We start from the raw sequence: 15901 nt of genomic DNA on the forward strand, positions 1-15901 counted from the left end.
ACACAATACCTGGCTACAGCTTTTTTCAGATCAGTCCAAAGCATTTCTATTGAATTGAGATCTAGTGATTACGAATGCCATTCCAGAACTTATCTTCGTTTTCTTCAAGCACTCCAGTTGACTTAGCTGTAGGCTATGCAATGTCTTTGTAAGTGGTAGATGTAGATGCAGATGTAAGATGCAGCGAGACGGAGTTAAACAACAGTCCAGGTATTGTTTCACTCGTGGACATTTTATTTATTAAAACTAATGTACTCTCCTCCTGGAGAGTGAATTTAAAACACAAATAAATCCAAAGGTGCAAAACCATAAACACAAGATAGTTGTTTGCCAAAATGAGCCAGCAGCTGTGCAAGTTTTCTTCTTCAGTCCCTGAAGCCATTTACTGTTTCGCTCTCCACTTCCATTTGTCTCCTGGCTGGTGTGTTTTTTGTCGAGGTGGGCAACAATATGAAAATTGTATATTGACATTGTGCTAATTATTTCAATATCGATAATATTGAAGTCTAGCAAAACACAAACATAATAACACAATTGCAATATGAAACATATATAAACTTTCACAGATATTTACAAATGAAAAGCAATAACTTACTTTAACTTAGTGGTGCTTTGTTTTAAAATATCCATGGAGAAAAACCAGGTCTTGCAATATTGTTTTACTATTCCATCATCAGCCACCTCAAAACCAAAATATTTCTATACTTCACTGCAAACAGACTCTGGGGTTGTTCATTTTCTAGCCAAGCCAGAGGTAATTGAATCTTCAGCTGCTGCAAATGAATGCTGACTCACGACACCTCTAAAATTATTAAGTATGGCGTCATACTAAATTTTGCATTATTGAGATGTGTTTTGATGTTTTGAAGGTACATTTCATTTATAATATCGAAAGTTCACATTTAAAAAATACATTAATAGCGTAAGTAATCACACGTATATAAAATGCAACAAACTGCTGACTCAAAATAATGCCAATAGAACTTAATGCAGCATGCAAATAGCGTTTGGTACCTAAATGCCAGTCAGTGGAATAAAATAGTAAAATAAGACTTTAGTGTGTGGTCTTTGCCTACCAGGCTAATTGGTGTGTATAGGGTTTGTATCTTAATATAAAATAAACTTGATTATACTGTGTTTGTATTTTTAGCAGTATTGGTAATAAAAAGTATGTCTCTGCGAGCGTACATGATTTTTTTTTTTAAATCCCACAATATCGTGCTATGAAATTATCCATATCAAACAATATCGATTTCATATCAAAATGTGGTTATTAGTGCCCTCCCCTAGTTCTTTCAGTCCTATTGATCACAGGATAAAAACTAATATATTACATACTACGGTCCGTTTTTTGGGGAAAGTTATATTCCTGTTCATATTTCTTGGCATGTTTTATGAATGTTCTTTAAAAGTGGTTTGCAGGACTATGTGCATACAACTCTTCTGTGCTCAGGTGCCTTTATACAGTTATTTTGTGCACTGTTATACCCAATGCCTTTAAATGTTTTTTTAATTCCTGGGCTGTTAATCTTGGATTTTTTTTTAGCTGCCCAGAAGATTATTCTACCTGCTGGATGAGTAATTTTCTTTGGATGTTTTTCAGTTTAATTTCTGTGGTATTTCTTGATTATTGCTGCGATTTTGATATTCTATATTTCTTTGATACTGTTTTGTAGCCATTTCCTTTTTTAAACGTGAATCCAACTCCTTTGTCTTAATCATCATCTTCTTTTTTGACATTTTTTTCTTGAATAGATAATTTCCATTTTTCTAGCTATTGACTTTTATAATGCTAATTAATTACTGTGTAATGGGTTTTCAGTCAATTAATATATTTAATTAGTTCTAAAACATTTTACAGACTTTTAATGTAAAGGCGCCAATACTTTTGTCATGAACATTGAAAATACGTTATTTATTTATTTATTTTACATGAAAATTGTTTTTTAAACTACTAGAAATTGTGTATTTTCATCTTTGCCATACTAATTTAGTGGCTAATGTTCACTAGATGCTTGTGTTTGATGTATTTTCTTGAATTATCTTATATTAAGTATAGGGTGCCAATACTTTTGTCTGTGACTTCATTCTTTCCATTGTGCTGTCACAATGAAAAGGATTCTGACCTTTTCAACACATTCAGCTTTTACATGTATCTAAAAAAAAACTTCTAACTGATTTAACTGCCCACTATAGAAAGATGATCTGTTGTTTTACAGCATGAAAATATCTTTAACAGCATACTTGAATGCAGCTGTTTATGAGTCGTGCTTCAGAGCAATGCCAGCTGTTGCTGATTAAGCAAGACCACATCACTTTGTGAGAATATTAGAACTCTGACTGCTTGGAAGCCAAGCTATTAAATCTCTGTGGCCAACATGTTGTGGTAGACATTACTCTTTGTATACTAATGTCATACTGTTATTCAGGACACAATACTTTTAAGTTGAAAGAAGCTATGGTATTTGTTCAATTCAATTCTGAGTTCCAGAGAGGCAAAATTGGCAGGGACTGAGTCAGTTCACCAGGGCTCAGTGTCCCCTACTGAACCCACTGAGCTGAAGCAGACACCTGCCGGCCTGGCCTTATCATGCTCTTGAGCGTAAAGAGGCGAATGGCTTGGTGGTGGGACTGGAGAACTCACACTGACCTTCAGTCCTGCTGAGCTGTTGTGGGGAGGTGCTGCGGTGAGGGAACACAATTGGATATCGTAAACTGTAGAGAGAAAACATGGATAAAATTATTTGGCACTCTTAATCCAACTCAGCTGTCTAGAAGACCTTCTTTGGTTTATGGTATTGTATTAAGTGTCAATAAGGAGGTCAATGTATTACACTTGATTTCAACTTTTTTTTTTAATTAATTTTCAATTTCAATGTATTTTATTTATATAGCACCACAGTATCTGAAAGCACTTTACATGTTGCTTTAAACAGAAAGAATTATGCCGTATCAAAAACTAGTCAAAGTTACAAAATAACAATCTATAATAATAATAATAATAATAATAATAATAATAATAATAATAATAATAATAATAAAACAAATTCAAAATAAAACAATACAAGAAAACAGGAAATGAATAAGAATGATAGATAAAACACAACATTAAAATAAGTAAATCAGATAGATAAAAACAATTAGATTTGTAAGTCAGATTAAAAAGGCTAAACTATAAAAATGTCTTTATTGCAATTGTTCTGTACTACAGGACATTGGTACAATAGTTTTATTATAACTAAATACACTTTCTCTTTTTCAATTTTACCTTTGGGAGGAACAAAAGGCCAGCGTTAGTTGACCTTCAAGTGTGTAGGGTCAATTGCAGCGTACCAAATTTAGTTCACTTGATGTGTCTAACTAGTGGATTAAGCAGGTTTAGTCCACTTGATTGAACTAAAGTTAGTACACCTTCCAATCCCGATTGCAGCGTACCAGAAGTTAATCATCACAGGTAGATCAGCTGCTAAATCAGACTAAATAAGATCCTGATTGCAGCGTACCAAATCAGATTCATGTTCAAGTGGTTTAACTTAGTACTGTGAATAATAAGAATGATTAGTACGCTTGCTTGTCTTGAGCATTTACTGCTTAAAATTGTTTGCAGTGAGAGCTGCATTTTTCCTCTAAAATGACAAGGACATGTGAAAACTTTATTCTGTACATTTCTTATGTCCATCATGTCTGGGCAGTCAGATCCGTGAGTACTGTGCAATATATATTTATATTGGCCGTACATTTTAAATAAACTTTTTTAATCCTGTACTTTTTGATACTATTTTCAGTTTAACGCAATACAATTTCAGTTAATATGCTTTAATTATAAACACCTGTAGGATGCAGCAGTGCTATGCAGCCGTGTCGGCAGCACTGTGAGTACAGTATGATCTGCCAGTTTGAAATGTGCACAAAAAAGACTTACTTAACTAAGTTTGATGTAATTAAAATGCATCTTTCTTTTTGTACTGTCATCCCTTTATATATTTATCTGACACTGAGTTCCACATATCATTAGTAAAGAATGGTTTATACAGCTAGAAATTTAGGATTGAGATTAAAAAAAAAAAAAAAAAATACGATATGAACATAATTTAGATATTTTATTCAATATGTAGTCAATGAAACTACAACATGATATCGCAGAAGGCTACCGGAAGCCTATAACAATACTATAGTGTTTCACATGTCACATTTTTCAGTTTGTCAGTTTTTTGTTAAGTGTATGGAAAACTACAAAGTGGTATGTTATTATTAATGTAACATTACTTCACTCGACTTTATGAAGCGAAATGTGTTAATTCTTTAGGGTGATGATGCAAAACTTTAGGCTTTAGCTGTAGGTTAGTCCCCATTTTCAGGCTAATTTGATCTGATCAGTTAAACCGATTACTAGGATCATGTGTTTGGTGCGCTGCAGTCAGGATTAAGTACAGATATGCAGGATTTTCTAGAGTGGACTAAATCACTGGTAATGCTGCAATTGAACCAAGAGGTTTACATGGGGACAGAATTTCTCTTAGGTAATCCAGTGCCCAGCCATTTAGTGCTTTATATGTCAATAGTAAGGTTTTAAAATCAATTCTAAAATGTACTGGATACCAGTGCAATATCAACACTGGAGTTATATGAGCCTGTTTCTTTGTTCTATTGAGAAGCCTAGCGGCTGCATTTTGAGCAAGTTGCAAACGTAAATAAGACATGATGCAGAAACCCAGAAAGTAATATATTGCAATAGTCAAGTCTAAAGGAAACAAAAGCATGAATTAACTTCTCAGCGTAAGACAAAGAAAGAAAAGACCACACCAAGCAGTACAGTGATGAGTAGGCTGAGTGGGGAGGAAATAATAAACCAGGGGTAAGGTTCAAACTGTGCATATATTTTCAGTATTTACAATGCTGTGTCACAACAAACGAAACAAAAGAGAGCGGTATGAGAATACACAACAATAACAGACAGTCGGTCTGTTATGAGCCGGCTGCGTCTGAGTTTTTCCAATCCAGACGATTCCACTATGGCATGTATTTTTGTTCCCTCAGCCCTGGTTACACGGGCTGTCCTTTATGGTTCCCGGTCACAGGAAAAAAGGCTACAGGTTAGGATTCCTATCCCATTCCTCTATCTAGTCCCGCTCTCGTCTGTCCCATCTCAGATTTTAAGTTTGACCCAACAAGAAGCCCCCTCCACAATTATTGCAGTTCCCTTTATACTTCCAACCCCACCCGATCCTCACTCGGTCATTAATAAATTGCTTAACATTGTGGTTGATGTATTGGAATCTGGAGCCCCCATGTATCTTCCCTTATGAAGATGGCCACCGCAACCCGACTCGACCTAAGGTCAGTTCAACCTTGATCAATCTTGTCACAATCACGTTTTTGCAATGTTTAGTAGAATCAAATATAACCCTGTGGCAAAGTGGTTGGTAAGGGGAACAGATGTCGCGGTGATGCGGTGCAGGAGTGATGAACAGACAACAGTGATTCAGTGAATAAGTGCTTTATTGCTCTTTTCCAGGTCTGGCGACCGTCAAAAATAATAAATCCCCGGCAATACACAACAATGTGTAAAGCACGGGGATAATGAAAACAAGGGCACAGTCCTGAACATAAACAACGGTACGGTCACCAGTCCTGGGTGATCGAAAACGTACAGGTGCTCAGTGCAGTGGTGCTCCGGATAGTGCTCTCCTTTCGACAGCTCCGGAGATGTGCGTTAACTGTCTAGTGCTGAATACAAAAACAGACAGTTACACGGACAGACACAACAATACAAAACACGAACACAATCCACTCTGAGAGCTCCTCTCTCAGTCCTTCTCTCTCTCCAATCGTTTAACCCAAACGAAGGAGAAGATCAGCGTTACCCTGGCCCCTATATGTAATCCCGCATGATATCGAGATAAACGGTTGCAGCTGCCTTATTACTTGCAGCTGCCTCTCGTTTACCTTTCAAATCAATACGGTCTTACAACAGAGTCGCGCTTCCCTCCAGGCTGACCCACTTCCCTGACCCGGAAACAAACTGTCAGGCCAGCCCTTCCAGATACTTCTCCTTCTGTTCTTTAGCGCCCTCACCGGTCGAGAGAAAAATTCATCACCAGAACTCATCTTTCCGTCACAAACCCCTACATTTCTCACATCAGATTTTATATTAGAGGTCAGGTTGCCCAAATCTATTTTTGCAAGCTCCTGTTGTTGCTGAGAACCTAACAGCAAAACTTATCTTATCTGAGTTCAATAGCAAGACATCCAACTTTTGATATTAGCGAAGGCTGAAATAGCAGTGGTGTCACAAGATTTCACAGAAATATAAAGTGTATCATCAGCATAATAGGGAAAATATATACTGTGTTTGCGAATGATGGTAGCTTACAGTGGTCCAGATAAGCTGCAAATATGCACCAAATTTAAATTTAATACGTAAAAATACACAAAGCAATTTTGCTGTACAGCTTGTCTGCCTCCCCTAAAACATCACTAACAACTACATCACCCAGAATACAGTTTTCAATTACTAGGAAACTGTACACAAGAAAAAAACAACCCAACAAACATTAATCAGTCTCTAGCTAGCCCTTTTGTCTTTGCATCAATCACAGTAAGAATAAGAAAAGTTCAAAGCTACACATGTTGAAGCATAAACACTTCAGTCCAAAAGCTAAAAAAGGTGCCTATAATATTAAACAAACTGTTTTATAACTTTGTGAGGTGTGTGAGTAAAAATGGATTTTCCAGACAGTAATTCACGTGTAAAAAAAATAAAAATTTGATTTAATATACATGGGAAAAAAAAAAAAAAAACAATAAAGAAGGATGTGAGGGAGGGAGTGCTGGAGTAATCAAAATAATAAAGGAACGGAAGCCTCTTAGTTCTCTTCGTGATCTGCTAAATCCAAAATGAAACAAAAGGAATAAAAACAGAAAAGAGCAAAAAGTTAGTAAGGCCTCCGTCCGTAATTAAAAGTAAGTAACACAGTCCACCCCGCATGTACTTCCCTCCAGCCTTTTTTTTTCCCCGCCTCTATTCATCAGGACCAACCCCGAACACAGTAGCACGTTTCCTTTAGTATTCAAACCCCGCCCCGGTAGTCAGTGGATCACCAATCCCAGACTGACAGGTATCCTTAACTTCACTTAACTCCAGTGGCTGGAATTTACATACTCGTACTTCCGCCCATCACCAAGGTGCCGTCCCTCATAAAGATGACTTTTGTCATGGTCACGAGACCTTTGACCCCTTTGACTCATCACATACTCATTAATGCATTTCCTTGTTTTATTTATCTTTATGGCTTTATAGTGAAGTTTTAACATGTTTGCTGAATTTTAAGAATGTAATGTTAAAATATAAGTAATGTAATTATGTTGCAGAGTCAGTGTGATACCTCACAAAATGTGCTGAGCAGTAAAGAACCTTGTAGAACACACATGTGGTTGTATAGAGTTCAAAGTAACATTGCAGTTAAAATGGAAGGCTCTTTTTTAAAGTCTACCCCATTACCATAAAAGATTGTACAGTATTGTGACAGAAATACAATGATTCTTGGTTGTAAATCAGCCTCCCGACCTGTGAGGGCGCTAAGCAGTGAGAACAAAGTTCCTTGTACGGGCTGGCTTGACAGTTCTTTCCCAGGGTTCAAGGGAAGTCGGGCGAGACTCCATTGCAATGATGCATTGACCCGGAAGGGAAACGATGTGGCAGCCACAGATTGGAGAGGCAGTTGCACTCATTTACCAAAGGGTCATGTGTGACAGCATAAAAGGGGACGGAGAATCGTAATCTGTTCCTTCGCATTGGTCTTTGTAAATACACTGAGAAGGACTGTGAGAGACCCCTCGTAACACAAGTGTTGTGTTTGCTTTGTCTTGTAATTGTCTTGCACATTACCAGATAGCTAACACAGTTCTGGAGCTGTCTCCAAGGGCCAGCAGTAAGCCGGAACAGCACTTCACCAATAGTCACTAAATAACCTGTATCACCCACCATGGGCACTACTGCACACACCCAGGACTGGTGATGTGGACTTTGTGGTGTCAGAATACGAGATTATGGACTGCAACACACTGGCAGAGCTACTGGAGGTGCTGGACAGCAGACGGGAGACAGAGGAGAGGAGGGAGGAGTGCTACACTGCACTCATTGAATGGGTAGGGCTGGCACTTTCCACAGCACCAGCCCCTACAGGAATACCAGCAATGTTGGCTCCGAAGGCTTGGGCGATGTAGATATCCGAGGAAGATGACAAAGAGGTGTACCTGGTCACATTTGAGCGGCTGGCTATCATAGCGTGATGGTAGCAGGAGTTCTGGGTAAACCAGCTAGGTCCAAGTCTGATCGGACAGGCTCAGGCAGTCTGCTATTCTATAAGCAACCTCAACACCACCAGTTATGACCTGGTCAAGCTGGCATTCCTCTGTCGCCTCAACATTACAGCAGGGACTCACCGGGTACGGTTCAGGGAGTACTGAAGATCCCTTGAGACGTGCCCCTGGCTGGTTGTGGAGCGGTTGTGTGAACACATGGTACACTGGCTGACCACCAAAAAGAAAACCAACTTGCAAATGGGGGAGACAGTGGCTATGGAGCAATTCTGACATGTGGTTGGTGACGATACCCAAGCCTGGATACCTTGCCACAACCCTGACACCCTGGAAGATGCCGTGAATCTGGCCGAGGATTGATGACTCCTTAGTCTCCCCCTCTTCTCTCTCCTCTACCACCAACACCACCATCAGCCTCAGGATCTTCAACCACTGACCCCAATGGGCTCCCTTGCTTCCCCTTCATGGAGACCAAGGTTGGCCCCGAGCTGGGGTAGAGGTTCTGCCCCTGTCCCGTTGCCATACCAGCAACAAGACATATATCTAACCAATGCCCCTGTACCCCCCCCAACTTGATTTAGGTGCAACCAACAGGGACATCTGGCCAGGTCATGCCCCGCTGCCCTGGAGTGAGATGTGGCCATGTGTAATTGGGCACCTGAGATAGGTAAGTGCTTAGAAAATGGCCGGGAGGGCCTTGTATGATTGATGTGGTTTTAGGAAATGTGAAAACCCACACGTTAGTGGACACAGGATGTGAGCAAACCTTAATTAGAACAGCTCTCTTGGGCAGTGTGTCATGACTGCCACGAGGTTAGATTGCCAACTCCTGCAAATAATGGCAGTCTTAGCCGCACACGTAAACGTGGAAGAAAAAAAGAAAAGGAAATGGATTGGTGATGTGTTTTCTTTTCAAGCTGAAATGTTTTCTCCTATTTTCCATCCTAGAAAAACAAATAAAGAGAGAAGGACCACAAAATGGGAGGGAGCATCACTGAGACTGGGGTCTGGTAGGAGAGCACTCAGATGGTAACAAACACCAGTCAAAGGGAGTTGGAACACAATGTGACCGAGAGGGCGAAGTTACTGGGTCATCCAGGGCAGATGCTACGTCGGCCCCTCTCAATATACCAGACATGTGGTACTCAAGCACGGACATAGTGTGGGGCCAACATAATGACTCATCACTAGTGCACACTTGGGGGCAGGTCTGACCTATTGAAGGCAAGGATGTTGATGGGGCTGGTGCACTAGTATTTCCACACTTCAGTATCAAGGGGCAATTACTATATAGGGTAAATCTAGCCGCAGGCACAGGACAGTCTATAACACAATTATTGGTTCCCCCATCTTGTTGGACCGAGGTCATGAGGCTGGTGCATGATATCCTTTTTGGAGGAAGCAACTCGCAAAAGACAAGACAAGGGAACTGATATTGGCTTGATTCTATTGGGTAGGTCTTCATACTGATGTGTTAAAATATGTAGCCACATGCCCAGACTGAGGTCCACTAGTACCGCTGCAATAACCACAGAGTGCAGCTTATGGCTGGAGTGGGGATCCTCAAGGAGATTTTGACTTATCATGTAACCAACTTCTTGTCCAACACGTTACAGCAAGTATACAAAATACGTCCCATCAGGATGTCTGTTTATCATCCACAAACAGAAGGTTTGGTGGAACTCTTTAATCAGACTTTGACGTCGATACTGAGATGATTTGTAAATCAGGAGCAAAGACATTAGGCATTGCTTCTTCCCTACCTCCTTTTTGCAGTGAGAGAGGTGCTGCAGAGCTCGACAGGGTTCTCCCCCTTTGTGCTCTTGTACGGCTGACAGCCTCGTGGCACTCAATCTCTTGAGAGAGGGGTGGGAGGAGCACAAAGGCTCATCCAAAAATGTAGTGAAGCTTGTGCTCCTACTAAGAGATTGCTTGGATTTGGTCAGTCGTTTGGCCCAGGACAACCTCAAATCGGCTCAGCACCGGCAATAGCAGCATTACAATTAAAATGCACTAATTCGAACCTTTTGACCATGAGACAAAGTAATGCTGCTGCTTCCCTCCTCAGAATTGAAATTATGTGCTAAATGGCAGGGGCCATATGAAGTGATTCAGGCTAAAGAAAAGGTGAATTATGAAGTTAGACAGCCCGATCGGCATAATGAATGTGAAATTTATCATGTAAATTTATTAAAGCCCTGTCAGGTAAGGGAGGTCTTATTTATAGCCCTAAGCAATATAGGGAATGATTTAGGCCCCTGTCCAGAGACTCCTAGCACTATAATAATTTAGATGGGAGAAAAATTGGTTCTAGATTAGCAACAGGTACAGCGTAAGCTTATTGAGGATTTCAGCTATGTTTTTCTGACATGCCCGGCAGGACTAACTTGGTTGAATATGACATTGTCTCTCCCTCAGGAGTCAAAGTACGAGGGAAACCTTAGCAGTTTCCGGAAAGTTGTCAGAGTGGCGTTCGCAAAGAGGTATGGGACACACTCGAACTTGGGGTGATTGAGTCTTTGAGGGGCGAGTGGTGCAGTCCGATTGACATAGTGGCCAAGAAAGACAGCACCAATCGCTTCTGTGTGGACTTCCAGAAGGTAAATATTTTTGCCAAGTTCGATGCGTACCCTATGCCTCAGGTCAACTAACTTCTAGATAGACTGGGAAAGGCAAAGTGTATCTTTACTTTGAACCTGACAAAGAGATACTGGCAGATCTCCTTAACCTGCAGTTCTAGAGAGACAACTGCATTTTCAACACCAGAAGGGCTGTTTCACTTTAATACCTCGCCGTTTGGGCTACAAGGTGTGCCCGCTGCCTTTCAGAGACTGATAGACCAGATTTTACACCAATATACAGCAGCGTATCTTGATGATGTGGTGATTTACAGCTCCACTTGGCGAGAAAATTTGGCTAGGGTTACCGCTGTGTGTTTTGTTTATTGTTTTATATTTGTAAATATGATGGGATAGCCGTGTGTTTTGTTTTGTTATTGTTTTTGTATTGTTTTGCAGTGTGGATAGGAAGCCCATCCACATTAAAAACTCGTGCAGAAGGTGGCCATCTCCCGAATTAATTAAGTGATTCATTTGTTGCTAATCGGGAGATGGTCACCTGTATAAATACCTGCAGCTCTCTGCACTCTGGGTGGGGTGTTCAGAGGCTGAACGAGAGCGAGAGGAGAGATTAATTTAAAAACGTTTAAAGAACCTATAAAGGCTACTGCCCAACCAGACCTTAACTGTGATTATTGTGTTTGTGATTGTTTTTGTTTGATTATTTATTTTTTTGCTCTGTAAGCAAGTGTTTATATTTTGTTTAAATATTTTATTTATTTTTGTTATTTAATAAACGGCGCACGCCGCGCCTGTAAACTGCGTACACTTTTGTTGTTGTTCATCCTTCTTCTGGTCTGACGTTAACACAACGCCATTTCCTCCTACAAGACCTCACCAAAAAGAGTGTTCCAAAATTAAGTAAGTGGTCAGCTTACTGTCCAGGGCTTTTCATACTATCAAGCGTAAACTTTGCCAGGCTCCCACCATTATCACACCTGATTTCACAGAGATTCATCCTTCACACTGATGCGTTGTTTGGGTGTAGTCTTGTCCCAAGAGGTAGATGGAGTAGAACACCCGATACTGTATCTCAGCAAAAAGATGCTACCTCGGGAGCGTAACTACTTTGTAGTTGAAAAGGAGTATTTGGCCAATAAATGGGCTACTCACTCTTTACGATATTACCTGCTGGAACATTAATTTGATCTTGTCACAGACCACGCCACTCAAGTGGTTAAGCACAATGAAGGATAGCAATGCCCAGATAACTCAATGGTATCTGGTGTTGCAACCCTTCATGTACCACATGATACACCATGTGAGGAAAGATCTTCAAGATGCAGATTTTTCCAGGGGGAGTGTTCCTTCGGCTCCACTCTGAGCGGTGGGGTGTGAGAAAGAAATACAATGATTCTTGATTGTAAATCACCCTCCTGACCTGTAAGGGTGCTAAGCAGCAAGAACAGAGTTCCTTGGACTGGTTGGCCTGACAGTCCTTACCCAGAGTTCAAGGGAAGTCGGCCAGCCAAGAAGGGGGTGAGACTCCACTGCAACAACACATTAACCCAGAAGGGAAACGACATGGCAGCTGCAGATTGGAGAGGCGGTTGCACTCAGTTGCCAAGGGGTCATGTTTGTCAGCATAAAAGGGGACGGAGAATTGTAATCTGTTCCTTCACATTGGTTTTTCTAAATAAACTGAGAAGGACTGTGAGAGTCCCCATTCCTAAAATAAAAAAGTACCATGAGTGTTTTGTTTGTTTTGTCTTGTAATTGTCTTGTCTTGTCTTGCACATTACCAGACAGCTAATACAGTTCCGGAGCTGTCGCCAAGGGCCAGCACTAAACTGGAATGGCACTAACCTGTATCACCCAACACGAACACTACTGCACGCACCCAGGACTGGTGACTGTGTATGTATTACTGTGGGTCAGATATTGTGCTTATTAGTTAGGACTGAAATCCCATTATTGTTTACCCCGTGCAGTACACATTGTTGTGTATTGCCGGGGGATTATTGTTTAGGTCACCAGAAAATTTATAAAAATAAATGTCACTATTCCAAACTGGATTACAATACTTTGTCTGTTTAATTACTGCACTGCATCACTCCTGCACCTGTTCCCACTCAGCCACTCTGTCACAAGTATTTATCAAGATTACTCATGACTTCAAGGTAATGTTGCATTTTAGAGTCCGCACTCATCAGTAAGTCATTAACCCATCTGATAAGGGCAGTCCTGTACTCTGAGCACATTTAAACCCCGACTGAAACATTTCAGGGAAACCAACAGGGTGTGCTTTCTGAAAAGAGAGTCTCAATCAGAGAAATATTATCAACACTGAGCCAGAATTTAGTTAAGATATAAAAATAAAGGTTGTGATCTACAATAAAATACTTAATAAAGGAAGCTTATTTGATAGAGACGTAATATTGAATAAAGCTAGATGGAAATTAATCAGCTGAAAAAAGTTAAACAGTGTTGATTGGAATAATTATAAGATTGTTATTAAAGCAGGGGGGGGGACTCTCGAGTGACGCATCCAGTAAGGGCACTCCACCCAGAGTGCAGGATGCGCCCTATAGCTTGGAGATTGGCAGTTTGAATCCAGGGGGCAGCGCACAGTTAGCCAAGCACTGCTCGGGCAGGGAGGGTTTAGGTCGACTAGGGAGTCCTTGGCTCACCACGCACCAGCGACCCCTGTGGCTTGCCGGGCACCTGTAGGCCTGCCTGTGTGCAGTTCGGAACTGTGTGGTCCTCCGATGCTGTCATTCTGTAATGTCTTGCAGTGCAAAAAAAAGGCGGACTGCTGACGGCATTCATTTCAGAGGATTCGAGTGCTTGTCCTCGTGTCTTCCGAGTTAGTGCGGGTGTTGCAGCAGTAAGCCAGCTTGAATAATTGGGCATTAAAAAAAAAAATGGGAGAAGAATCGAGGGTGAAATAATTGGTGATTCCAAATAAAAAAAAAAAAAAAAGATTGTTAAAGATTGTTATATGTTTTGTTGCTGCATATTGCACATTTTTGTGTATGCAGGGACAACTAGAGCATATGTTTATTAATCATTTATTGTGTTTTCTTTTCACAGAATTGGGAGAAACATCAATTCTTTACTCTGGATTCACTGAAAATGACAACGATATTGATTACTGAAAACAACATAGCCTTGGTGTGTCAGGGACCAGAGAAAAACAATGGGAACGTACATAAAAAATATTGAAAAGGCACAATTTGTTACCATCTGTACTAAAAGCTGAACACATATTTTCATTGACTAATGTTGAAAACTCATTCCTAATATTGTGTTTCCAAAGAACATGCATACACAACATAGTAAATAGAGTACTAACCTGGCTCCAACTATTGCAGTATGTCAGCAGTAGGAAATATGGACTTGTCGTCTACTGTTATATAACTCCTTACTGGCAACAGCACATAGGTCCCATACAAAGACAAGAAAAACTAATTGGATCATCAATACAACTCTAATAGGATGAGCACATGCACTGACAATCAGTAATTATTTTAACTTTTATTATGACTGCTTATGTTATTCAAACCTTATATATAATCAATATCAGAAACATCACTGGTAACCAGGAGAAGTAACAGATTGCAGCTACAGGTGTTGTTGTAACCTGAGCTATGTGTTCTCTATGTTTAATAGGTAAAAGAACAATTATTTAGATAACAGAGTGGGGGTGTGTCACAAAGACGGCCAAGTGGGCGGCGTCAGAACCAGGAAAAGGAATGAAATACACAAAAACGATGATGTGAAATGAAATGATGAAGACGCCTGTTGGCGCCGGTTTATTACAAAATAAAAGGTTTAAACAAACACGAAAACACAGGACACGGCACTCTATGCCAAAATAAATAGACAAACAAAAACAGACTAAACTTAACAAAACGGTGCACGGACAGACACTGACAAACACGGTGAGCAATTACTTTCTCTTATTATTATTATTATTATTATTACTACTATACTTATTTCCTCCGTCTCCAATCCCGTTCTCCGCTCACCGAACACCCAACCCCAGTATGTGACAACGTGCATCTATATATACTATTGTGCTGGGATTCAATTACTAATTAATTATTCACTTGAATCCCAGCACGTGAACCAATAAAGTGCAATTCCCCGTGCTCACATACCACTACACCCCACTTGCACGTGAAGTGCCGCGCAATCCTCGTGCCCAAACACACACACACATTTTCAAACACTCCTGTCACACAGACCCGTCTATATCCCGTGTACCAATGTCTATACACCAACATTCAAACACACCACACGCAACACATAACAGACAATATACACAGGGGCGGGCACTTTGTTACAGGGTGTAAGGGAAAAAATGGATTGACATTAATTGACATTTCACGTACTATTTCACTGCCTGCTTTTGTTTATTTATTTTTTATTTTTTCAATCATAGCCTCGAAACAAACAAGTTAGGAAAAACCCCACTTCCTATAAGTTCTCTAATGCCACAGCTGCATGCTGTTTGATCAGTCCCTAGTACTAGGTTATACCATGCTGTAGGGTATGCTTGCGGTTTCTGGAGTTCTGACAATTAAGCTGGAGCTGGACTCCAATGTATATGTACTCCAATGTTTAGTTTGCCTTTCATGGTGTTCCCCCAGTTTGCCAATAGTTTTGTCACTTGCTTCCCACTCACTTTGAGCAATATTATAGATTTATTTATTTTGCTTTTTCAACAAAGGCAGCACAGCAATATATGGCAACAACGTGAAATTGTGTTTACCCTTATAAAATTATAATGACTTTATTTGAAAGAGTGTTGCAATTTTGAGGAGGGGCACCTACCATATATTATTAGATTTAGTAGAATGCTAACTTTGTGTAATTAAGATTTATCACTTGTTTTTACAGTAATGGTTTCCATAATATTTTCCACTTGTTGGGGTATAATGTTAAAGCAAATCCACAGCATCCTTGTCATTATTTAGTTCTCAGTAGGATGCTGACTCAGGACTTTATATAGTTTG

At 40.2% G+C, this 15901-nt stretch overlaps 1 protein-coding gene across 1 annotated transcript in view; it reads left to right on the top strand.

Annotated features, from left to right (window-relative positions):
• Positions 1 to 14655, top strand: part of LOC121299090 (MAM domain-containing protein 2-like) — a 56367-nt gene extending 41712 nt beyond the window's left edge. The window contains exon 14 of the mRNA XM_041226616.1: positions 13974 to 14655. Coding sequence (XP_041082550.1) covers positions 13974 to 14038 — 65 coding nt within the window. The 3' untranslated portion in view covers positions 14039 to 14655. The remainder of the gene's footprint in view (positions 1 to 13973) is intronic.
• Positions 14656 to 15901: the final 1246 nt, after the last annotated feature.

This window comes from Polyodon spathula, chromosome 2 (genome assembly GCF_017654505.1).
Source record: "Polyodon spathula isolate WHYD16114869_AA chromosome 2, ASM1765450v1, whole genome shotgun sequence".
Lineage (NCBI taxonomy): Eukaryota > Metazoa > Chordata > Actinopteri > Acipenseriformes > Polyodontidae > Polyodon > Polyodon spathula.